The sequence below is a fragment of the Colossoma macropomum genome, unplaced genomic scaffold, assembly GCF_904425465.1.
Source record: "Colossoma macropomum unplaced genomic scaffold, Colossoma_macropomum, whole genome shotgun sequence".
NCBI lineage: Eukaryota > Metazoa > Chordata > Actinopteri > Characiformes > Serrasalmidae > Colossoma > Colossoma macropomum.
This window is the reverse complement of record NW_023494796.1, coordinates 2,006,664-2,032,632: the sequence shown is the minus strand read 5'-3', so window position 1 is coordinate 2,032,632 and position 25,969 is coordinate 2,006,664. Positions and strand designations below refer to the sequence as shown.

The window sequence follows — 25,969 nt, the reverse complement described above, 5'->3', positions numbered from 1 at the left end:
AGCATTACGATTTATCTCTTTTAGACAGAAGTGGCTCATTATATTAGCTATATTAATGCCATTCTTAAACAAAAGCTTCATTTTAAACACTTTATTTTGTCTTCTAAAGCTTCACTCAAGGCTCAGTGAATGACCTCATCATACCTGTAGACTCAAATGATGAGTGTGGTCATTAATCTGGTCATTTTCTCTGAAGCACTGTATACAGATCTTCACTGCCTATTGTCAAATGATCAATAGCCTGATGAGTGTAAGGCTATGACATCACAGGTTCATTTCTCCACCGCTGACTGCTGAGTTATTGACTGAATGACCACAACTGGACTGGACTGCTACAGCACATAATAAACTGGGAACTCGTAGCTATGAGCCTTGCTTGCTTGTTAGCTATATTAGCCTCGTAGCTCTAGTGTTAAAACTGAAGAAGTAAACTTCAGACACAAAACATGACTTTACTGATCGGCTACATTTGGAGTAAATTAGATTTTTGGCCAAACCAAGATAAGATTTAGTTATACTTGTTCAATGCATTTGGCCTGTTGGACCTATTTGACTTGGACACTCCGGCCAATCTCAGGGGTACCACGGGTGTCTAATCTTTAAAGGGGAATTCCACTGATTCGTTTCTAATTTCCGTGTAATAAAATGATTACTATGTAAACAAAGTCATTCAGAGTGTTTTGGAGTGAAATGTTCCATTCTAGAGAAACTGGAACCAGACGTCCACCACTAAAAGCTCCCGCACAGAAAGGTATTACACGAAATGGTTATGAATTCACTGCCTGATGTCTGAGATGTAGTTTTATGATCATTTTAAACCTCCATTCATGGTGGAGGGGATATTTGCAGGGCGTTGTGAGGCCAAATAGTCCACAAAGAAAACCATCATCAACATTTCATATAAAATCTAATAAGACATGTCTAGGTTCACTGGAGGTTTTGGATAGTAAATAAAATGGGTATATTTGTGTTGCAGACATGGAGACCCCTGGTTCCCATCAGCACCACTGTAAAGAAAATCTCACTACAGCGAACCATTTCTAAACCACTAGGCAATGACTCAATGACTAAATTGTGCAGAAAATGAAAAATGGGTGGAATTCCCCTTTAAGAATTCTTTGAAATGAAATGGTCTGGTACTTGACCTTATTGATCAGTATGGAACAGAAGGCCTGAATAAGTTTATCAGTAGACAGCCACATTTGAACAATGTGCCTGATTTGTTTGGCCTTCAGTGACTTGGAAATTCCCTCCTTTCTTAGGGGTGACGCAACCTTACCCTCTTCACATTAGCATAAGCCGTTTCATTGATGAATTTTGAAAGTGCACAATGTGATTAAAGGTCAGTGCACCAACCTGATGACCTCACACTGCGGTCATAAACCACCCAAGTGCCAACCTGGCATATCCAGGCTGTCATTCATGAGCAGGCCAAACAGGCCTATCTGGGGCTAGGGTTGCCAACATGTAACAGCAATCCAGCATTTAGTCATTTATTTATGAATTTATTTATTTATTTGCTTTTTTGCTCTACTGCTATCACATACATAGTTCTAAATCGAATTAAGATCACACAAAATTATAGGTGTAAAACTTTAATACGTCCTTTAAAAAATGAAAAAAACAAACACTGGAAACAGTTTATTAAAAAAATCCCAATATAACTGCATTGCTGTACATATTGAGCTTGTCTTATTTACAGTCTCTCACAGAAACCTCTGTTAACGATTAAAACTAGGCATCTGGATGTTTATAGCTCAGTTTTATAATATTGCTATTTTGCACAAGCATTCTACTTTACAATCTTCTGTTCTAAAATTCCAGTTTACTTAAATGTTTCATTTTCAGAGATTAACCAGTCAGTGTAGGATATAATTAGAGCTCTGTTGAAACAGATGTTAACGGGGTACAAATGTTGATATGTATCTGAAATGTAAAATGTCTGTCATATTGAACATCAGTACAACCACAACGTCACTGCTGACCGTAACACCGCTGACTGTAAACCGACTGATCATAATACCACTGACTGTATCACTGCATACAGTAACACCATTGACATTACACCACTGACTGTAACAACGCTGAACATGACACTGCTGAGTGTAACACAGCTTACAGTATCACAGCTGACTGTAACACCACTGACTATAACACCACTGATTGTAACAAAGCTTACAGTAACAGCACTAATCGTAACACCACTGACCATAACTCCACTGACCATAATGCCACTGACTGTAACATCACTGATCATAACACCACGGACCGTAACAGCACTGACCATAACACCACGGACCGCAACTCCACTGACCATAATGCCACTTACCATAATGCCACTGACTATAACACCACTGACCATAACTCCACTGACCATAATGCCACTGACTATAACACCACTGACCATAACTCCACTGACCGTAACACCACTGACCATAACACCCCAGACCGAAACACCACTGACCATAACACCCCGGACTGTAACACCAGTGACCATAGCACCACTGATTGTAACAAAGCTTACAGTAACAGTGCTAACCATAACACCACTCACTGTAACATCACTAATCATAACACCACGGACCATAACACCACTGACCATAACTCCACTGACCATAATGCCACTGACTATAACACCACTGATTGTAACAGTGCTAACCATAACATCACGGACCGTAACACCACTGACCATAACTCCTCTGACCATAATGTCACTGACTATAACACTACTGACAATAGCACTGCTAACTGCAACAGCATTTACTGTAACACTACTGACCATAACACCACTGACCATAACTCCACTGACTACAACACCACAGACCATAACACTACTGATCGTAACACTACTGATCGTAACACTACTGACCATAACACATCAATTTTTTAACTGAGCTTTTCTGAAATATAGTTCTCTGCCACTTTAGTTTGTCAGTGCATGTAGAAAATTACAAATACTGCATTCATGTTATTTTATATCAATTTTAAAGTCTCTCAATGTTTCATGAGTAACACTGCTGACATCTTTTTTTTGCAACACATGAAGCTGTCAGTATTTTAGCCAAATGTATCAGAGATTTCACTGACTGTGGATTTCTCAGTTAGTCTTTCTACCATTGAGACATACAACAAGTAAGTTAAAATGACATTGCTGTGTTTTTTAGATTACATGTTATATTTCTGTAACACATCTAACAAAATATTACAAGCATCAAAATAGCTTTTTCTTAAAAAGATACCACTTCAACATTTGCAAAGCCGCTCCTGTGACAATCACAAGACTATAATAAAGATGTAAAAAAGACGAGCTCTTTATGAACAGAACAAATAAAACACATTAACTTTTTTTTTATTTTTTTTTATTATTTTGAATCTTTACCTAAGAATCAGAAATCATATCGAACAGGTTGGGGGGAGGGGGGGGGGTCTTGATTGTGAATTTGAGAGGATTTAGAAGGTGCTAACTGCTATGGCTAAAACCTCTTTAATCAGAGTCCTGCTGATGACGGGGCCTGACTGGGACGAGCGTGTTGATCAAGCGCTGATTGATGGCCCATAGGTAGGCTCTATATAGGCCTCATGACTCCTCACATCCACGGTGAAGATCGCCGCGTCTGAAAGCTCACTAAGCACTGCCGGTTAATCATTACCTTGGCACGTACTTAGAACTGGAGCGTGGAGTTTGGATTCTGCCCTCCAACCAGATAAACATCATTTAAGCTACAAACTCCTGCCCCCCTCTTTCTCTCTCTCTCTCTCCTTCGCTCCTTTGCTGGCTTACCCATCTCTCTTCACTCCACTGGTCACTCTGCAGGCCCACCATGCAGCGGCTGGTCACGCTTCTGCTCTGCTTGACTGCGTTTTTAAGCGCCTCCTCTGAAGGTAAGTGACTTTTTTTGTTTTTTTCTTTTCTTTTACTGTTTTTGTTACAAAGGTCAAACCGTGAAAAAAAAGTTGCTAAATTGGTTTGCAGTAGGTAAAATGGACTGAAGTGCAAATTTCAGTTTAAATTTCAGCGTAAAAGACCTAGAACCTGCTAGCTTTGTGTAAAACTGTACAGCGAACTGATTTCATTCATTCTCATTCATTCAGTCGCTCCCATTCAAGTCAGTTAATGATTGAAAATGAAAGAGAATCTGAATGTATAGGTGCTGTATTCGCATATAGCTGATATTATACATACACAGCAGTGATATATATTGATGGATGTGGAAAGAACTACCAGAATGGCAGAAATGTGGTCCGATTTGAAAAACTCTGATTCCAGGATGTGATGAAATCTGAGAGTGACACGTCAGTATTGACAAGATCGGACTGTACTGAGACAGAGAGAGAGAGAGAGAGAGAGAGAGTGGGGGGGAGAGATTGCAGCTATTATATCGCTGCTGTCAGAACAAAACCTCATATTTTTGTCGTTTTTCAGTTTTTGACATAATTTGAAAGTGTCTGTTGTTCTTTACATTGTGTGTAAATTTCATGATGAACGGACCAAAAGAAACGGCCCAAAATGACTTGGTAAAAACTCTGGTTCCATTGACTTACATTAAAAGCAAAGTGTGTTTTTTCCTTCTCCTGTAAAGTCACCATTTTGGAGATACAAGGTTTTGTTCCGACAACACTGCAAAAAAGCACTTAAAAAGCACTTGGACTGAAAAAAAGTCTACACTCAGTACAAAACAGTCCATTAAAGGGCTCATATTCTCTATTTTTGGCCACTGAGGTCTATTTGTGTTGTTGTATGTATAATCAATTGAACAAACTGTGCCTTTAAGACTGATATATGTAAATGAGCTCTGTTCTGATTGGCTACCATGTGCCTATCTCTTATTACTTTATACCTGTCCTTATTCCTATCTGGCTCACTTTCTGTAGGCGGAATAGTCAGTAAATGTGTTCATTTTTGTGACATCACAACTCGAACGGTGTAATTTTATGACATAAACCCTTTAAAGCAAAAGACTTTCAGTCTAAACTCTTCACTGAAAAGGTGAAGATACTTGTTAGCAGATCAGGTCCACTGTGATTGTTATCTGTGGTGTGTGCTAATGCAGTGTGGCTCCGTTATCTAGGACCCACCCGCTGCTGCAGATATGAGTACATTACAACATCGACTGGAGCACTTGGACACAAAAAACAGCTAATAAGCTCCAACCTCAGAGTCTCAAAGCATCAGAGTGGAATCTCTACTGTTTTTTGCTCTAAGAGGTTGGATTTAGCAGCAGAACATCTCGAACATGTTGAAAAACACATAATCCTCAGTTTAGTGTCTTCACTGCTTAGTCAAGGCTAATTTTCTTATTTAAAATACACTCTTTTGGTCCCATTTGAAGGATTATTTTAGAGAAAAAAGCACATTTACTCATTTACGGCCCAACAGTGGCTCTCTATCCTCTTGCTATCTGGAGAGCTACAAGGCTAACGTAGCTAAGAAGTGCTGGAAGCTTCTACTGCACCAAATAGCACTGCACTGAGGTGTTTTAGCTATGCTAGCATACTTTAGTCCATGTTTAGAGATAATAGTGTTTCATACAGTGTCAAAAAACACATAACTAAGTTTATTAGATATACTGAACAACTCCACACAGTTTGAGGCGAGCATTTGATGATTTAGCCCTGCTGTTAGCAGCATGCTAATTGCTGCATATGAGCTTCTATGACTTATCAACTAAGTTAGCCTCGTAGCTCCAGTGCTAAAACTAAATAGCAAACTTCAGACGATCGATTCAGATCGATTACAACCAGGGTAAGAGATATAAATATAAAATATTGATGTTCTATGAAGATATATATATATATATATATATATATATATATATACATACTACTATATATATATATATATATATATATATATATACATATATGTAGTAGTTTGAAGCTCCTTATGGTGATGCACGTTTCTTGTAACTGTTGCCATTACTGCTTTGTACATTCAGCATACAGCTCTTGGACTAAGAATAGTCTTCACATTTTAAGCACTGTTACAGGCTAGCAGTTCTGGAGACAGTAGTTTTTTGAGCTGTGCGCATATCTGAATATTTTGTAATTGGCCATTTAGCCTAATGGTTAAGTACAGTTAAATCCCAGAACAATGAAACAATTGTTTAACTTCAAACGCTACGTTCCACCAATGTAATTGTCAGTCTGGACACTATGACTGAGGTAATTTGATCTGTTCCGTCTCGCAGGCCTTACAAATTTTTTTATTGTGGATATTCATATCACGATAATGATACATATATGGTTTATCGTTCAGCCCTAGTAAAGATGGAAACTGAAAATCAGATTTTTGCCAAACTGTTACCTTAAATGAAGTGTGTTAAGGTCTACTGAGGTCCCTGAAGACTGAAGTCTACATTTGGTGATGCCCTCTCTCTCATTCCTACATGCCTCTCCCATCCCCCCCGACCCAAACCATCCTGAGTAAACATCTCCCGCTGACCTGGACTCAGCGTATAGCACGTCTCTCAGCATGGTGTGCGCTGTGTTGTTTCAGGTGCGAGCGCAGGCCCGAGACTGGACGATGGACGGCTCTACAGATTCCGTTATGGGGTGGAGCTCGGGCTGAACCGGCCCAAAGGAACGGCCAAAGGAAGCGCTGGATTCCAGTTCTCCAGCGATGTGGGCATCAGCCTGGCCTGGAGGAACCCGGAGAACCAGGATGACCAACTGCTTCGAGTCCAGGTGAGACAACCCAGCTAGGTCAAACTGAGAGATGCCCACAGAGTGGACATCAGACACAGCAGTGCTGCTGGAGTTTTTAAACACTGTGTCCACTCACTGTCCACTTTTTTAGACACTCCTACCTTGTCGGTCCACCTTGTAGATGTGAAGTCAGAGACGATAGCTCATCTGCTGCTGCACAGTTTGTGTTGGTCATCCTCTAGTCCTTCATCAGTGGTCACAGGACGCTGCCCACAGGACACTGTTTGCTGGATATTTTTGGTTGGTGGACTATTCTCAGTCCAGCAGTGACACTGAGGTGTTTAAAACTCCAGCAGCACTGCTGAGTCTGATCCACTCAGACCAGCACAACACACACTAACACACCACCATCACGTCAGTGTTACTGCAGTGCTGAGAATGATCCACCACCCAAATAGTACTCTGTGAGGGTCCTTGGGGGTCCTGACCACTGAAGAACAGGGTAAAAGGGGGCTAACAAAGTATGCAGAGAAACAGATGGACTACAGTCTGTAACTGTAGAACTACAAAGTGCACCTATATATAGAAAGTGGAGCTGATAAAATGGACAATGAGCGTAGAAACAAGGAGGTGGTCATAATGTTATGCCTGATTGGCGTATATTTATGATGCAGCTGAATTCTGGAAAGACGACAGAGAGAAGAATTGATATACAACTAATGTCACTCATAGTAGTTACTGAATGTCACTGTAATGCTTCTGCTAATGGCTCTTGACCATAAACCTGCATCATTTGACTGAATAAGACAAATAAGCCCAAAACAATGAAGAAAGTTCTTATCAGGACATGGCAATATATCTCCATCTCCCTCTCTCTCTCCCTCTCTCTCTCTCTCTCCCTCTCTCTCTCTCTTTTTCAGATCTCCAATGTTCAGATCCAGAATGCAACCCAACGTTCGCGCAAGAACAACATCTTCCACGGCACCACGACAGAGAGCATTCTGGGTAGAGAGAAACTGGAGGCTCTGCAGAGACCCTTCATGCTGCTCTGGAGAATGGGCAAGGTAAACAAACACAAACAAATAACAAACAATAACAAAACAAACATAAACAAACACTACCACAGCGCTACATTTGTGGTATATGGTCGTCATGGTAATCTGTTACTCCGTCCCAGGTGAGGAGCCTCTATACCCACAAGGCGGAGCCTATGACTGTCAAGAACCTGAAGAGGGGCGTGGCCAGTATGCTAATGATGCAGCTGAATTCTGGAAAGATGATAGAGGTAATGGGTGACAAACAGTTACTATCATTCGTAGTAGTTAATGAATAATTCATAGTAGTAATAAATAATTGACAGTTGTTATGGAATAATTTGCAGTATTTACTGAATTACTCAAAGTAGTTACTGAATAATTCATTGTAGTTACTAAATTATTATGTCCATACTAAATTATTCATAACTAATTACTGAATAATTTGTGCTGCTTACTGAATTACTTATAGTAACTGCTAAATAATTCATACTGACTGAATAATTTATAGTAGTTACTGGACGTTTCATAGTAAATACTGAATAATTTAAAGTAGATATTGGATAATTCATTAAAGTTAGTGAATATAAAAGCAGTTAACTGTACAATATGTGGTTAATGCCTTTGTTTTGAGGCAATTATACAGATGTTAATGCAGTTATATTCTTTATTTGCTGCTTCTGTAAAATGATTTTTACAGTGGATAAATGCTATGTGTTTATAGGCTGATGCTTCAGGGAAGTGTCTGGTTGAGTATAAGGCCACTAAAGACCAGGTGGTCCGCACCAAGCGCATGGACAGCTGCAAAACCCAGGAGACAGGATTCACAACGCACAGCCAGGTCAGCTTAGATAACACGGCCAACAAAGTGTGTTACATATACAATCGTTTTCTTCTTATTATTATTAATAATATCAATTTTTCTCTCTCGCTCTCAGGTTTTGGGTGTGAGTGAGAAGTCTACCTCAGTAACTGTCATCACTCTGCAAGATGGCTTCATCAAATCTGCAGTTGCCGAGGAAATGCACGTCCTGTCCGTCAATGCTCATCAGACAACTGCCGCCAAAATCCTGTCCAGGTGAGAAGAAAAAAGAGAAAGAGAGAGAGAGAGTATCAGAATGTGCACTGGATGTAGCATTACCTTGGACACCATGGAAATTAGTGTAGCATTACCATGGAAATAGGTGGAGCGTAGCCATGGAAACAGGTGTAGTGTAACCATTGAAATGGATGTAGTGTTAGCATGGAAACAAGTGTAGCACAACCATGGAAATAGGTGGAGCGTAACCATGGAAACAGGTGTAGTGTAACCATTGAAATGGATGTAGTGTTAGCATGGAAACAAGTGTAGCACAACCATGGAAATAGGTGGAGCGTAACCATGGAAACAGGTGTAGCATAACCATGGAAATAGGTGTAGTGTGACCATGGAAACAAGTAGTGTAAACATGGAAACAGGTGTAGTGCAACCATTTAAATGGATATAGTGTTTGCATGGAAACAGATGTAGCATGTAGCAAAATCTTGGAAATGGATGTAGTGTTAACATGGAAACAAGTGTGGTGCCACAATGGAAATAGGTGTAGCGTAACCATGGAAACAGGTGTAGTGTAACCATTGAAATGGATGTAATGTTAGCATGGAAACAGGTGTAGCATAATGGAAACGGATGTGGGGTTAACATGGAAACAAGTGTGGCGCCACAACGGAAACAGGTGTAGTGTAACCATGGAAACAGGTGTAGCATAACCATGGAAATAGGTGTAGTGTAGCGATATATCACTATTATGACAGTTGGGCAGAACCAGTAGCCCTGCACTATTTCCACAGTTCTCCAGAACATCATATTGTTGTGTTTCTCCAGGCAATCTCTGTCTCTACTGGAAGTGGCTTCAGGCCCAGTGGAGGCTGCTGGAAAAGACGCAGCCAGCGTGGTGAAGAGTCTGGACCCAAAATTCTTCTCGGTGGGGGTTATCTCAGAGAAGGGGAAGAGCCAGTGTAAAGGATGCCCTTCAGTAAGTCTCGGCATGGAGGAGTTTGTGTGATTATGAGAACTTTGTGGCTCATGTTGCTAACAGTAGCAGTCTAAGCCAGTGGTCTCCAGCCCTGGTCCTGGAGTGCTACCTTCCTGCAAAGCCTGGTTTCAACCACACCTGCTCCAGCTAATCAGCCTCTTCCCAAGTCCCTGATTGGCTAGATTAGATATAGTAAAGCTACATAAGCGGCGGTGCAGCTTATTGGGTACAGGTTGGAGCTAAACTCTGCAGGAAGGCAGCTCTCCAGGACCAGGGCTGGTCTTAGCTATCAAACACAAATAAGTATAATAACTGCTGACTCTTCTGTATGGAGTTGTTAAGTAATCTATAATACACTCGACTATACTGTTATCTATAAACATGGAATAAATTATACAGACAATATTCAGGCTTCAAGATGTTAAAGGCCTACTGCTGTTTTTAGCTATGCTAATGTACTTATTAGCACAATGGCAGTTATGCTAGTTGGTGGTTATAAGCTCAAGAAGGCCATCAACTACATTAGAGTAAGTGGGGCAAACAGCGCAAACCTGATTTCCATTCAAATCTGCATATCTCTGTATTTGTGTCTACAGCTGATGGACACGTGGAAAGCTATTCGTGGTCAGTTGGAGCCCGAGTCTTTGTCAAAAACGTCTGCCCCCCGCAGCTTCCTGACCCTGATCCAGCAGCTCCGCACAGCCAGCAAGACCGAAATCCTTAAGGTGCTCCGCAACTGCAGCAAGACAGCACTGTAAGAGCCGATCGCTCGCTTTCCTCTTCTTTCTTTATGCCTCACTGTCTTTACCGTGGCTTGTAATGTTACCATGCTGGCTAATTCGTTAACATATCCAACCTGCCTCGATCTGATTAGCAATTACATAGTAGATCAGCTCAGTTAAGCTAACTGGTGGTGGATAAACTCATTAATCCATAGATACATAGCTTTGTTAACCTGTCTACATTGACTTCACATGTGGAAAGAGAGAAAGGTAACACTTTCTATGAATGTCACATTTGTAAGCATCTATAAACACATTCATAACATGTTATAATGCATTCATAAGGCATTATAAACATGGCTATAAATATTTATAAAAATGCATTATACATTATAGCCATGCTTATTATGCATTATGAATTGTTAACATGATGCATTATAAGTACTGTTCATAACAAATTATAAGAGCTCATAAGTCGTATTTGTCCACTCTAAGTAAAGTGAAGCGTACTGTACTAAAGCCTCCTCCAGTGTTCAGAGTGAGGCTTCAAGTTGAAGTATTTACTGAAGGATTTACTGAAACACTAAAACATACACAGTAAAGCACATTACAGGCTTCAAATGTCAGAGTTTAAACTAGGGCTGCCATCAGTGCTTTACCCAATGTGGGAAAGTCAATGTACACCACCGTTAGCTTGGCACTAACTTAACACTGCATATCTAATAGAATGTTAGGAGAGATTAGCATTACTGTAGTGTAGTGTAGTGTTACAGAGTGAAGGGTTCTAGCGCTAGACGTTAGAACCAGTGAGGGAACAAATTACAATGACAGCAGTCTATTATCTCGCCTTTCCCTCTCCAGGCCTTCACTTCACAGTGACTTCACGCTCAGTGTGATGTCAGAGGGGGTTCAGGGGAGGGGCTGATGGGTACTTGGTTTGCTGTGATGTAATGTAGTGTTTAAAGTGAGACGCTGGGTAAGAAAAGCACATTGTAGCAGTAATTCTAGGCTGGACAGCCTGTTTGGAGCATTTGAATATTCAGGACTGCAGCCCTGAAGATGCAGCTTTAACAGCACCAGCAGCAAGAAATATAATACTGGAAATCCTGTAAATAAACTTTGTATTTGTCTTTACTTTACGCTCTCCAAGCTGGGACTGACCTCTTTGGCACTGACAGTATAACATGTTATTAACACTACTTATAATGCATTATATTAACAATTCATAATGTAATGTAATGTAATTCATTTTTATAAATATTTATATCCATGTTCATAATGCCTTATGAATGCATTACAACATGTTAGAAATGTGTTTATAGATGCTTACAAACGTGACATTCATAGAAAGTGTTACCGTGAGAAATTGTGTAAATTGTGTTTGATCTCTTTAACTCTCTCTCTTTCCCTCTGTAGTCCTCAGCTGGTGGACGCGGTGACCTCCGCCCAGACGGCCTCGTCTCTGTCGGCCATGCTGGAGTTCCTGGACTTCAGCAAAGCAGATGGAATGATGCTGCAAGAGCGATTCCTCTATGCCTGCGGCTTCGCTTCGCACCCTACGGAGAGCATGCTACAGGCCCTGCTGGTGAGAACGCAAAACACAAACACAGAGCAACCCGCGGTTCCAGGGCATGATGTGGCTTTAGAACTGTGTCCACTAACGTCCAACATAATATCTGTGTAAATGTGGTGACTATAAGACCATAAATGTCTACGGAAAACTATGGTAATGCTAAATTCTGCTAGAATCCAATGGGATTTCAGTTTTAAGCAGTATAACATTCTTTTTTAGCACTAACATGAACATCTGGATGTTCGACATGATTAAAAAAGGTGGTTCTTCAAGAGTTCTTTAGTAAAGGCAATGGTTCTACTTCGAACTATGAGTTCTATATAGAACCATAGGTCTTTGCACAATGAAAAGGTTTGTCAGATTGATGTGTTGTATATGATTCCATAGAGAACCTGGGTCCCACTTTATATTAAGTGGCTCTAATAACTGTGTAGTTACACATCAATAACATATGCGACGACAATGTAACGACTGATGATTTAGGCAATGTTACAGATGGATTACAGCAGTACAGCCTATGTAATTACACGTGTATCAACTTCAGTTTTGCTTAATGTAATTACACAAGTGTACCTTTTTGATACACTACAGATCAGAAGTCTTTTCTAGCAGTTAAAGAAAGTTCGTTTTATATAATTACTGTGGAATGACTGTGTTGTAACAAGGTGACCCAATCATGTCACATTGATTAATACCATTCTGTAATTACACTGTAGCTATATAACAACTACACATGAACTTTCCTGTAGTGTTAAAGTTACACTTTAAAATAAGTGGACAGTTCCTGTGTAGTTATTATGTAGTTACTGTGTAATAATACAGTAGTAATATAGACATTGTTTTTGGTTTAATGTAATACTTTTAATTATTGTCATAACAGTTACATTTTAATATAAGGGTTCTTCTGCTGTTCTGTCACATTACAGAATAGTTAAAAGCTGAAACTGGTTACAGTGTCACAGCATTAGCAACATAAATGCCAGCTAAATGTTAGGAAAGCTGGCAGATATAGTGTAAGTAATGTGTTAGTGTAAGTTATTACATACTTCCTTTTACTGCTGGAAAAAAAAAACCTTCTGAAATAAACTGCTGTTCCAGTCTGATTACAGATGTAATTACGTTAATGTTATTACTCTTGTGTAATTACATGACAGCGAATAGGCTGTTACAACTATTAAGATACACTTGTGTCATTACATAAGGTGAACTTCTGTAATCCATCTGTAACAGTGACTAAATCATTAGTAGTTACATTGTTGTTGCATATGTTGTTCACATGTAACTACACAGTTATTAGAGACACTTAATATAAAGTGGGACCAGAAGCTCTAAATAGCTCCAAAAAAGGGGTTCTGCTGTTGTTACAGTCAAGTGTGTAACAACAGAAGAACCCATTTTGGTGCTATTTGAAAACATATACAACACTTCCTCCATCAGTCTGAAGAACCATGCAAAGAACCATGTGAGCATGAAATGAACTCAAGATTCTAGATAGAACCAGTACCTTTACTAAAGAACCCTTGACCAATGATCTTTTGTGAGTGTGTAGGTTAAACGTGGACAAGTGAAGCTTGCAAAAGACACTGCATGTGTTTTTTTGAAGCTTGATGCTACGTAGCTGGTATCTTTAGCTACAAACGAGTAGCAGTTTTCCCATTTTAAAGACCAGGAAACAACCTTCTGATGACGTATCTTGAAGGTGGGAGGAACTTTTGGAAAACTACAACTGCTCTGGGGTGGATTTTGGAGGATGAGCGGTTTTTTATTTATTTATTTATTTATTTATTTATTTATTTATTTTTGCTAGCCGGTGAATACAGAAGGAAGGCAGACAGCTAATGTTACTGCTAGGGAGCTAATATTATTGCAGCTGTTTAACTGTAGTAACTTCGAATCATCATTACTGGTTTACTTAGATGACAGAAATGACCCGACAGACGAGCAGAACAATAAGCTAAAAGATAGAAGCTAAAAGCTAAAAGTTAGCATGGCTGTCTAGATGTCAAAACCTCAGCTTGGCTTCTTTTCTCTGACTGAAAGGGTTAAAAACGTATCTCTGGCGTTCGTTTTGTGCTGAATAAAGAGAGAATCACTGTTTTCGTTAGCTTGGTTGTATTTATTAGCTTAGCCTGGATCGGTAGACACCACAGGGATTTCCCATGGTTATGTGGCGTATTTGCCTAATGCATGCTGGGTATTGTAGTGAGAGAACCCTGGTGAATTCATATCATGAATTCTGTCGAACCAAAAAGGCTGAAATATTCAATATTATGCTACAGAATATTGCATAATATGACACATATTCAACTGCCACATTAGAAGCAATCAATGAACAGCTGTCAGGCCTTCAACTAGAGAAAAAAATCATACATGAAAAGTTGTATGGCTAATTTAAGATAATGTGGATTATACTGGATTATGATTCTGAAGTCTGTGTATATTCTTTGCAGGACATCTCAAAGGGAAAGATCGGCAGTAACGACATTAAGGAGTCTGTTGTGATCATCATGGGAGCTTTGGTCCAAAAACTCTGTCTGAAAGGGGGATGCGACCTGCCGGTGAGCTCTTTATACACACTAACAATCTGCTTCAGTGTTAAGATTCATATGGAGTTCATTTTGTGCCAAAAGTTTCAAATATAATAATAATATCCATGAGCAAAATGCTAAGAATCAGTGTCCAAAACATATTGCAAATATAAATAATGACAGTTAAAGTAACCTTAATAAAAAAAAAGGATTACTACTCAGTTATGCTAATTTTGATATAAAATAATTGCTTGTTTTGCCATTTTTTGCTTTTAATTTTTTCTATTTGTTGATTTTGCTGATATATTTTTTGCTTCTGGAATCACTTATTTGCTTCTGACTTTTGGCACATTTTAAATGTTAATATAATTAATTTAACATGAAGAATTTTTTTTTATTCATCCTGAACTGATTCTTTCAAATTATTCACCAGTCACAGTAACTGTCTATAAATGAGTTAAACTAGTATTTATATCAGATTTGGTTCAGCTGAAGAACTAAAACTAAACCAAATGAGTCTGAAGCAAACTGAATCAGTCTGAGACAAGTCCAACTAAAATGAATCAATCTGAAGTGAGTCAGACTGAAATGAATCAGATGAAGCAGAACTACCCAAACTGAATCAAACAGGATCAAATCAAATGCAAGATTAATTGAATCTAAGTGAACACAGTGAGTGAATGAATCCGATTTAAATGAATCAGACTCCATAAGCAGAATCAAACAGAATCAAACAGAATCAAACGAAACTTAAGCAAACTTACTCAAATCTAGGTGAATGAAATGAACGAATCGTGGAAAGACGTGATTCAGACTGAAATGAATCAGAACTCATTAGACTGAATGAAATAGACATAAAGTTTATGTTCCCTCTCTGAGTGAACAAGGTTGTTACAGAAGCATCAGTGAATCTGAAAAGAATTAATGTGAGCGTGAAATGAATTAAACAGATATGATTCAGATGAATCAGACTTACTGAAACAGAGCAAAATCAAACATGATATGAATCAACCTGAAGTGAATAATATGAATGATTCACGTTCCCACGTTTTGCCCGATGCAGACGGTCGTCACGGTGAAGCAGCTGCTCCTGGCTGGGCCAGACAGCACGCAGGACGAGGCGGAGGTGCAGATGTACTTGCTGGCCCTGAAGAACTCCCTCCTGCCCGAGGCCATCCCGCTGCTGGCCCGGTACTCTGAGTCTGAAACTGGAGCGTTCAGCACCATCGCCATCACCGCACTGCAGAGATACGACCATCTACTCATCACACGCGAGGTTAGTGAACACAGACGTCACCACAGAGCTTCCGCCAAACGGGACATCTCACTTTATCTGGATAAACACCGAAAATTAAAGTGATAGTTTGGCCGAAAATCAAATTTACGTGGTTTCATTTTTTACCAAAATGTTGTTCTTCAGCCAAAACATGTTCTTCTCCACTTAAAGAACTTCATTAAAAAGGGTACCAATGTTTAAATGGTTAAACTGTCCAAATACTTTCTGGGGCCACTGGGTACACTCTTTAAAAAGATGGTTCTTCAAGGGTTCTTCAAGGGTTCTTCAGTAAAGAGTATGGTTCTATTTAGAACCATGAGTTGTATGTAGAACCATTCCCTGCTTAAACGGTTCTTTGCGTAGTAATATTGCTCTTATGGCACCAAAAACCTGTTCTTCTATTGTTACAAGCTTGACATCGTAAAAATAGAAGAACTCACATCGGTGCTATATAGAACCAAATAAAACACATTCTCCATCCATCACAATGCAAAGAACCTTTCAAGCATGAAATGGTCCTATGTAGAACTCATGGTTCTAAATAAAACCCTTCACTAAAGAACCCTTGGAGAACCATCTTTTTTAAGAGTGTATCTATTACTCAAAAGTTTGCCTTTGTATTCAGTTCGCTGGAATGCAATTCGCTGGACCGGCATCAAGGAACACTGTCTGAAATGATCCAGCTAACTGAGAAATCCCCCTTCCAGAAATAGGCCCTGGATCAGAGAGATGGAAACAGCCTTTCGTCATCAACTCTGCTTTTAGCCTTAGCGCAAATAGCCTCCTACCTGAAATACAGACCCCTGCGCAGGTCATGAGCTAACGACCGTGAGTCGCTCAGAAAAGTCAGTCTGAAGTTTGCTTCGTTAGTTTTACACGGGAGCTACACGGCTAATGTAGCTAACAAGTAATGGGTGCTTATAGCCACAGGGTTAGCATGGTGCTAAATCATCAGTCTTGCCTCAAACCACATGGAGTTGTTCGGTTATCTCTAACAGAGGGGTTAACATGGTTTCAGATACTGTAATCTACAAACATGGACAAAATCCAGGCTTCCAGGTGGTTGCTAGTGTTTTTAGCTAATGCTAAAATGGCTAATGTAGCTAACAAGTAATGGATGCTTATGACCACAGGGTTAGCATGGTGCTAAACTATCAGAGTCTTGCCTCAAACCACATGGAGTTGTTCGGTAATCTCTGACAGAGTGGTTAACGTGAGGTTTCGCTGAGGTTAGCTCGGTCCAGAACCGTGAAAATATATTTCTTTGAGAAACTAACATGTCGACACATCGTCCACTGAGGAGAAAATACCTTGTGTAGAAGACGATCAGCATCCAATATTGTATCGGATAGCCGTAGCATAGCAACATCTCACGGAGCGAGCATATATCGGTCCGCTAACTTAATAAGGTCGGCACCCCACTGACTGTTTGCCACTGCTGGTCCACCCTCGGACCACCCAGATTACTGTCCTGCAAACAAGCTCTAACTAGTTTTTAATCTTCTCAAACAGATTTGAAATGCACAGAGACTTTATTTTGGAAAATAAACGTTACAAACAACTGACAGAAAAAAAAATAATTACTAGGCCTGATATAAAATGATTTTATAGAAATGTTATTGCAGATACTAAGCTAAGTATAACTGAAGAAAGGAAGGAGGGAAAAATAAGTCAACTGGACTGTAAATAGAAAATAAACGATGATAACTGGAATTTTGTCTATGACTCTGCGTAACCACCGGAAAACGCTGAGCAAAACGCCAGCGGACCACCAGCTTTGCCATCAGTGGGCCGACAGTGGTCCACTGTCCTCTTGCTATCAGGGATTGGCTCTTCTGAAGCTTATTAGCTCTTCTGAAGAGGCAGCTTCTCTTACTCATCTCACACAAAACCTACCAGTTTTTATCAAATGACAAAACATGTTTTGATACCTCCTGTGCAGTCATCTAAAAATCAAGGCTGCGCTAATTCTGAAGTCAGTTAACAGGAAATCCGCTCATTAACTTGTGCAGGTACTCGAAATTAGTTGGAATGCATGTCTCTAAAATGTGTCTTAAACAATGTCAGAAACGACATAAGCAAGTATATTAGAAATTACTGAACAGTTAGACACAGTTTAAAGCAGGTTTTTGTAAAACTGTAAATGTGTTTAATGTACTATACAGGTCATAAACTAAAGTACGCCACATTGGATGTAATGCTTTGGCACTTCAGAGCCTGACTTTAATCAAGAGACCTCCTCCATTCCTTTCCACTCAGGTGAGGCAGACGCTGAACCGTGTGTATCATCAGAACCACCGTGTATATGAAAAGAATGTGCGTGCGGCGGCAGCTGACGTCATCCTGAGCAGCGACCCGTCCTACATGGAGGTGAGGAACCTGCTGCTGTCCATCGGCCACCTGCCACATGAGATGAACAAGTACATGCTGTCCAAAGTGCAGGACATCCTGCGCTTTGAAATGCCCGCCAGGTGAGACTTACCTGCAGAATTACACTACATATGCTTAGTTTACTCAGTTCAGGTGAGCCTTACCCGCACAGGTGCACTACATATACTTAGTTTACTCAGTGCAGGTGAGCCATACCTGCACAGGTACACTATATATGCTAATTAATCAGTGCAAGTGAGCCTTAACTGCGCAGGGACATCACATACACTCAGTTTACACAGTGCAGGTGAGCCTTACCTTCACAGGTACACTATATATGCTCAGTTTACTCAGTGCAGATGATCCTTACCTGCAAAGGTACACTATATAAACTTATTAATCAGTGCAAGTGAGCCTTAACTGCACAGGTACACTATATAAACTCAGTTTACACAGTGCAGGTGAGCCTCACCTGCACAGGTACACTATATATGCTCATTATTCAGTGCAGGTGAGTCATAACTGCACAGGTACAATACATATGCTTAGTTTACCCAGTGCAGGTGAGCCTTACCTGCACAGGTAGGTTACATACTCTCAGTTTTACTCAGTGCAGGTGAGGCTTACCTGCACAGGTACACTATATATGCTCAGTGTAAGTGAGTCTTAACTGCATAGTTACACAACATATGCTAAATTTACTTACTACAGTTGAATCTTACCTGCACAGGTACACTACATAAACTACCTATGCTTATTGTGACATATCTGTAAGTCAAACAACAGGTAAAACATGATATTATTGGTTAATACTGGCGGAAGATCATGAGAAAACAAATGATTTTAAATGATATGACGTGATGGACAAACAAGGTAAAAAAGAGCAAGTTAACAATAAAAAGCCTTTTGCCTGGACGAAGACAAGTTTGTGCCCATTGAAAGAGCAGTTTTGCCTCACAGATAAACGTATATTTGGAATGTTAACAGACACTACCTTGTTCTTCATCATCCTGCAGTAAACTGGTACAGAAAGCCATGGAGGACATGATCATTCACAACTACGACCGTTTCTCAAAGCTGGGATCCTCCTCTGCCTACTCCGGCTTCATGACACGTAAGTGAGCTCTCGCTTCTTCTCCATGCAACTTTTCTTCTGTTTCAAGAAAGTGAAATTGTTTCAAAACCAAATTTATCCCTTTATCCCAAATGTAGTCGATCAGCCGAGACATGTTTGGTGTCTGAACAGACCTTCTGACACTGTTTGAGACACAGTTATCTATAAACGTGGATCTATAAACTTGGGCACACTGTTATCTATAAACCTGAAGTATGTTGGCATAGTTAAAAATATTAGCAGCTACCTGGAATCCTGGGTTTCATACTTACTTTAGTTTAGTTTATAGAAAACAGTGAGTCACACAGTGTCATAAACCATATAACCAAGTCCATTGGAGTCCATTATTCCAACTCCACACAGTTTGAGGCGAGTGCACGAGGATTTGGGCCTGCAGTTAGAGCCATGCTAATGGGTTTGCATTAGCTTCCATTACTCATCAGCTACATTAGCCTCGTAGCTCCAGTGCAAAACTAAAGTAGCACATTTTAGGCACTGTGTTTGGCTGCATTTGACCAAAACTTTACACATGACTGTCTAAACTTCTCAGAAATAAATTGGGCCCAAATCAGTTTTCTGTTCTTTGCTGCTGTTAACACACCTGTTTTCCTGTAGGGGGCAGTGATGTCACTTCTACCTACAGCTTGGACATCCTGTACTCAGGCTCCGGCATCCTGAGGAGGAGCATCATGAACATTTACGGCCAGAGCAACGGCGCCCTCCTGCAAGGCCTGCAGGTACTGCAACCATAACACAGCTCTGCTCAGCCAGAGAAACTCAATCACAGTAACTGAGGGAACATTCTACACCTCGTTGCTGATTTCATCAGATATTAAAGCCACACCGTCGGTTCCAGAGTCGAAGAAGAATTCACAGTACAGTATATTTTAAGACCCAGCTGTTGTGCTTTAAGATTAGACCTGGCCGACGTGTTTATGAGCATAATAAATAGAGTATTAGGAGAAGTGACACTAGTCGTCTGGGTTCCAGTCTTGCTGCTTGTCGACTCCAGCAGGTCATGCAAGGCTTTTGTGCAACAAACTGCATTTAGTTTAAAGGAAAACGTGTCCTAACTGAAGTTCTGTCAGTTGAGAAAACAGATCCTTCATCCCAAGGAAGGAATGTTGGAGTCCCTCGCAAAATAAAGAGCGACGGTATTGTTTTCTAATTGATTTACAAAGAAAAATTTGCAAAGAATTTGTCATTTTTATCCATTATAGTTTTTAATTGATCAATCAGTTTTTTACTAAAATAATGCACAGACATTGAGTCTGGTTCCATTTTTTACTTGCGCGGTGTTAAAGTATAGCATTTTCAGGTGCACAGGTACCTCATACCTGTACACCTAGGTTAACCTCTAAACTGTCTTCTACCTGTACACAGTCTCTTTTTCTTGTAAACCTCTCACCTGCACACCTGTTCTCACCTGTACACATACTCTTACCTGTAAGTCTCCTTTAGTTTGTGAACTTGCTCCTTCCTGTACACCTGTCCCCTGTACCCCTTACCTTTTCTCATGTGTACCCCTGCTCTTACCTGTAAATCTACTTTCACATGTAAACCTATTCTCTGCACCTGCTCCTACCTGTAAACCTCCTTCCACTTGTACATCTGCTCTTGTAAACATTCTCTCATTTCTAAACCTACTCTACCTGTAGACCTATCACCTGTACTCCTGCTCTGACCTGTAAACCTCCTTTCACTTCTACACCGTACTCCTGCTCTGACCTGTAAACCTCCTTTCACTTCTACACCGCTCTCTCATTTCTAAACCTACTCTACCTGTAGACCTATCACCTGTACACATTCTCTTACCTGTAAACCCCCTTTTTCCTGTGCACCTGCTCATACCTGTACACCTTTTACCTATACATATTCCCTTACCTGTAAACCCTGTCACCTGTACACCTGCTCATACCTGTACACCTTTCACCTGTACTTATTCTCTTTTCTTTAAACCTCCTTTGATCAGTCCACCTTCACTTACCTATACCTCTTTACATTTACACCTTTTCTTACACGTAAGCATGTACATTTTCTCTTACCTGTAAACCTACATATACACCTTCTCTTACCTGTTAACCTCTTCTCACCTGTACCTCTTTCACCCAGGTGGCTATTGAGGCACAGGGTTTGGAGTCTCTAATTGCTGCCACACCTGACGAGGGTGAGGAGGACCTGGAGTCATTCGCTGGAATGTCAGCACTTCTTATGGACGTGCAGCTTCGCCCTGTGACCTTCTTCAAGGGCTACAGCGACCTGATGTCCAAAATGTTCTCCATGTCCGGAGACCCCATCAATGTGGTCAGGGGACTCATCCTGCTTACTGACCATTCACAGGTAAGACTGGTAAACCCCTCACCAATTAATGATCAGTTATTGAATGTGGTTGTGAGTGAAAATGTAGCAAAAACTCTGAAGCAAGGAGGACATTGGGAGAAGCAGGAGGTAGGAAAGTTGCTATTAAAAAAGGACACAAATAGATGCAAATGCAGTTTTTACCTATTTGCCATTCTGTGGCCCATTATTGTAGATAACAGTACAAGCAAGTCTCGACACGGTGTGAAGTAAGTGATGTTTTAGGCGTGCAATTAAAATGATGCTAATTGGTGGAGTATAAGCTTCCATTACTTACTTCATAGCTGATGTACAGCTGAGTGCAAAACCTAAGATACAAACTTTAGACTCCAAACATGATGGCTGATCAACTACATTTGGGAAAAGTGAAAATAATTCGATTTTTTGGCCAAAGTATTGCTTTAATGGTTCTATTATAATGACCATAAAATGGCTGATCAAACGTTACTCAAAATAAGTAGATAAAAAGATCTCAAATAAGTCGTTAACTGACAGATGCTAATTCTACGCTGCTAATACCCAAACAGTTGACATACAGTGGACTAGATAAAGTTTTCTTGAGTTTCCCCAGTCAGACTGTTGGCTACGTTGGACTGTATTATCTCTAGATTATAAATCATTGTCATTTAGCACACGGTCTTACTACATGATCTTTGCTAACTGCTCTGGCTTCATCGTTCAGGTGATCCCGCTGCAATCTGGTCTGCGGGCCGCTGTGGAGTTCCAAGGCGGTTTGGGCATTGATATCTCTGGAGGAATGGAGTTCAGCCTCTGGTACAGAGAATCCAAGACTAGCGTCAACAACAGGTATGAAGCTAAGCCCTCTGTGTTTGGCATCATTGCTTAAAGGCTTCTGTCTCCGCCTCCCTCCGACGGCAGCTGTTGATTTAAGTCTGTGGAGCTTATCATTTTGTCATAAATCCTCTGGATAGGCTCAGGGAGCTCCTCTGATCTTCTCGTTAGCAGCCTCTGATACTCCATTAGCTTCTGGCCGCTAGCCTGGGAATGCTAGCTAAGCCGGCTAAGCGTTCGCCAGGAAACAAATGCATTGGCAGACAGGTGAGGTGGCTGCTTCGGATCCATCAGGCCAAATATAGGCCGTCCTTGGGTAGCAGAGTCTGAAGAGAAAGCTGTCAACTTTGGTGGAAAACATCAACGGGTTCAGTTGTAAGTTAGTGCTTAGCGTCAAGTGAGAAAGCCGAAAGCTGCGGGCTGGATTCACAGTGAATGAGAGGTGCAGGGGTCAGTTCTTTGTTATGTGGACGGTATTTCTAGGTGGCATCTGCTTTTTTCCTGCTGCTGCCAGCACCCAGGACAGACAGAGGCAGGTGGATGATTCAGAGAAATGAGTACTACCTCTTATACTAAGGCACTCACACTTAGACAGGCAGACAGACAGACAGACAGGCGAGCTATGTATAGATGGGAATACCCTGTAGCTCTCTAAGGTCCTTGAGCTCAGCATGTCACCATCAAACCCGCTGATCGCTATGGCCATTTTGAGTGGAGCAATAAAGATGGACAGGCAAGAGATTAACCGGACAGCCACATGTACTTTAAAACGGCTAAGCTTCATCTGATGCCTAGATATGTGTCAAGGAGTTCAGCAGGGCCACCATAACTAGTCAACACGGTCGATTTGTCATGGATACTGCTGTACATTGATCCACACAGTCATTCTGACAGACTGTAATACACTACAGGAAGTGTAGGGGGCGATATGGCATCTATTGTTTCATTTAAAAAGCGCTCTATAATGTTCATATGATCCACACAGTCATTCTGACAGACTGTAATACACTACAGGAACTGTAGGGGGCGATATGGCTTCTACTGTTTCATTTATAAAGCTCTATAATGTTCATATGATCCACACAGTCATTCTGACAGACTGTAATACACTACAGGAAGTGTAGGGGGCGATATGGCTTCTACTGTTTAATGAAAAAGCCTCTATAATGTTCATATGATCCACACAGTTACTCTGACAGACTGTAATACACTACAGGAAGTGTAGGAGGCGATATGGCTTCTACTGTTTCATTTAAAAAGCCTCTATAATGTTCATATGATCCACACAGTCATTCTGACAGACTGTAATACCCTACAGGAAGCGTAGGGGGCGATATGGCTATTTTGTAGACTTTTCTTTTCACTTAGAAAATCAAGAAAAGTTACACTTCTGTATTGTTTGTACTGTTGGTGGGTTTGTATTGTTGACACCTTCCAGTGTGACGTCCCCCTTTTTGAAGTCGCTCTACACTGCTTTCTCTTTAGGGGCGCTCTGGTGGTTGTGGGTAACGTGACAGTGGACGTTGATTTCCTGAGCGTGGGTTTGGAGGTGAGCTTTGACATGGAGGCGGCGCTGGACTTCATCACCACCGTTCAGTTCTCCAACTACCCCTTCCTCGTCTGCATGCAGATGGACAAAACCACCTTCCCCTTCAGGTACCCATCCTCACCTTACACTATGGGAACATCCCAGTGCATATCAACACAATAACACCGCATGTAATACATGTATTCACATATAATTCCTGTTCATATCAACTCTAAGAGCTGGTCTCCAAGCACTGGACACTGCGTTTAGTCCAAGACTAGGTTTAATCCATGTTCGCCTAGCATTGTGCACATAGCGAATTCACAGATTAGTAACTGAATAATTCATAGATGTTACTGATTACTAAGGCTTAAAACGAGAAACTATACAATAAACCTATTGTTCAAGTGTTCAATGCCTTAGCTTGGCCAAAAATCTTTTGGGGTCTTAGGTTTAGCACTGGAGCCAACAAGCTAACTTGCTACTAACAAATAATGAAAGTTTATGTACACCAGTTAGCATCATGCTAACTCAATTCGGGGCAAGAAAGTCGTGTTTTATTCATTTAAAGTTTGTTTTTCATGTTTGCCAAACCATCACTTTTACTCTTAACTATACCACGTTATAGAAAAAATAGCATTAGCATGATTCAATGTTGCTTTAAGAAGGACAGTGACTGACCTGTAGCTGCTTCTTTTGTTTTCTGCAGGGAGTCGGTATCTAAAATGGAGAAGCTAGCCTCTGGAGAGCCTTTCGCCTGGCAGAGGAGCAGAGAGCGGCTAGTGCCGGGCTCTGAATTCCCTCTGCACCAGGAAAACTCCAACATGTGCAAGAAAGTGTTTGATAGCAGCTGGTAGACCTAGAACACATGTAAAAGGCTGCACTCGGCTGGGTTGGATTGGCTAAATGCCTTAGCATGTCTTTTCTGCACCAGTAGTAACTGGACTTTGACTTTTTGAAGAAAAAAATGGCCTTTTTTTGTCTGCAAACCTGCTGGAAAAACCAGAATAGAACAGCAAAAGCAGTGATGCTGGTTTGCTGGTCAGCAGAAATGGAAGCTGATGTGCTTATCAACAGCAAAACCGGCATATGTTAGTGCTTTGGATGCTGGGTGACCAGCTAAACCAGTACTAGACCAGAATAAACAAGCTTAAACCAGCATAGAATCCCTGCTGGTCTGTGCTGGTCTTTTCAGCAGGGATGCTAACATCTTTAGCAGGCTAAACTTTGCGGTGAGCTTCTGAGACCTTTATCTTTGGAGGTCTTCAGCCAAACCTCCCTTTGTATTGTATTTTCCTATCAAGCGACCCAAAAATGACAGCACACAGGATGCTAACGATGCTAAAAGTGAGTAAAAGCTAAAGCTTCAAGAAAGCCAGCAGTTAGCATGACCTCATTTGCGCAATGCTAACTCACTCTGCTAGCTTTTGTTTGCTGTTAGCCACATTAGCAGTGTTTGTGGCTGAACTTTTGTTTTAAGACTAAAATTTCAAACGTTTCAATGCAGATTTTTGACAATTACAAACATTTTACTGGTACAGATGAACAATTAATACGTTTTCAGCCATCAAGACTCCCAGTGTGAAGTAGCGAAAGTGGCTTCAGCGATTGTAATTGGTTTTATAGTATGTCTGTGTTTATAACGTGTTATAAGAGGCTGTATAGCTGCTCCTAGGTTATTTATTTGAGCTGAATAATTTCCACATCTCAGGCAACGCAGCCAAGGAAGAACCAGAACACATCAGATGTTTACATGAGCTGGACGGTTTAGCGCAGTCTGTTTTTTGGGGGGTTTTTTGTGACAGAGATAAAAAAAATCAGCATTTTATTCGACAGTGGTGCCTTGTAAATTATATACTTCTTTTTTTTTGTATGGTCGGTGTAAATATTCTTCAGGGGCTAATTTTTGACCATGTGAACATGAATAAAGAGCCATTTGGAGTGATTTTACACGTTTGACAAATTTCTTGTACACCGTCCACAGTGAGTCTTACACATGTTTAGTAGGGAAAAT

The 25,969-nt window shown here is 40.6% G+C and overlaps 1 protein-coding gene across 1 annotated transcript; it reads left to right on the top strand.

The window, feature by feature from the left end:
- The first annotated feature begins 3,711 nt into the window (after positions 1-3,711).
- LOC118816963 (microsomal triglyceride transfer protein) lies at positions 3,712-25,905 on the top strand. The gene is made up of 18 exons (XM_036583576.1): positions 3,712-3,882; positions 6,497-6,684; positions 7,566-7,709; positions 7,823-7,930; positions 8,404-8,520; positions 8,618-8,757; positions 9,544-9,694; positions 10,291-10,448; positions 11,833-12,001; positions 14,440-14,547; positions 15,581-15,793; positions 18,053-18,264; positions 19,180-19,277; positions 19,893-20,014; positions 21,390-21,617; positions 22,318-22,442; positions 23,913-24,083; positions 24,665-25,905. Exons 1-18 carry the CDS (start codon positions 3,822-3,824, stop codon positions 24,810-24,812), a joined length of 2,661 nt encoding a protein of 886 aa, XP_036439469.1. The 5' UTR covers positions 3,712-3,821; the 3' UTR covers positions 24,813-25,905.
- The last annotated feature ends 64 nt before the right edge of the window (positions 25,906-25,969 follow it).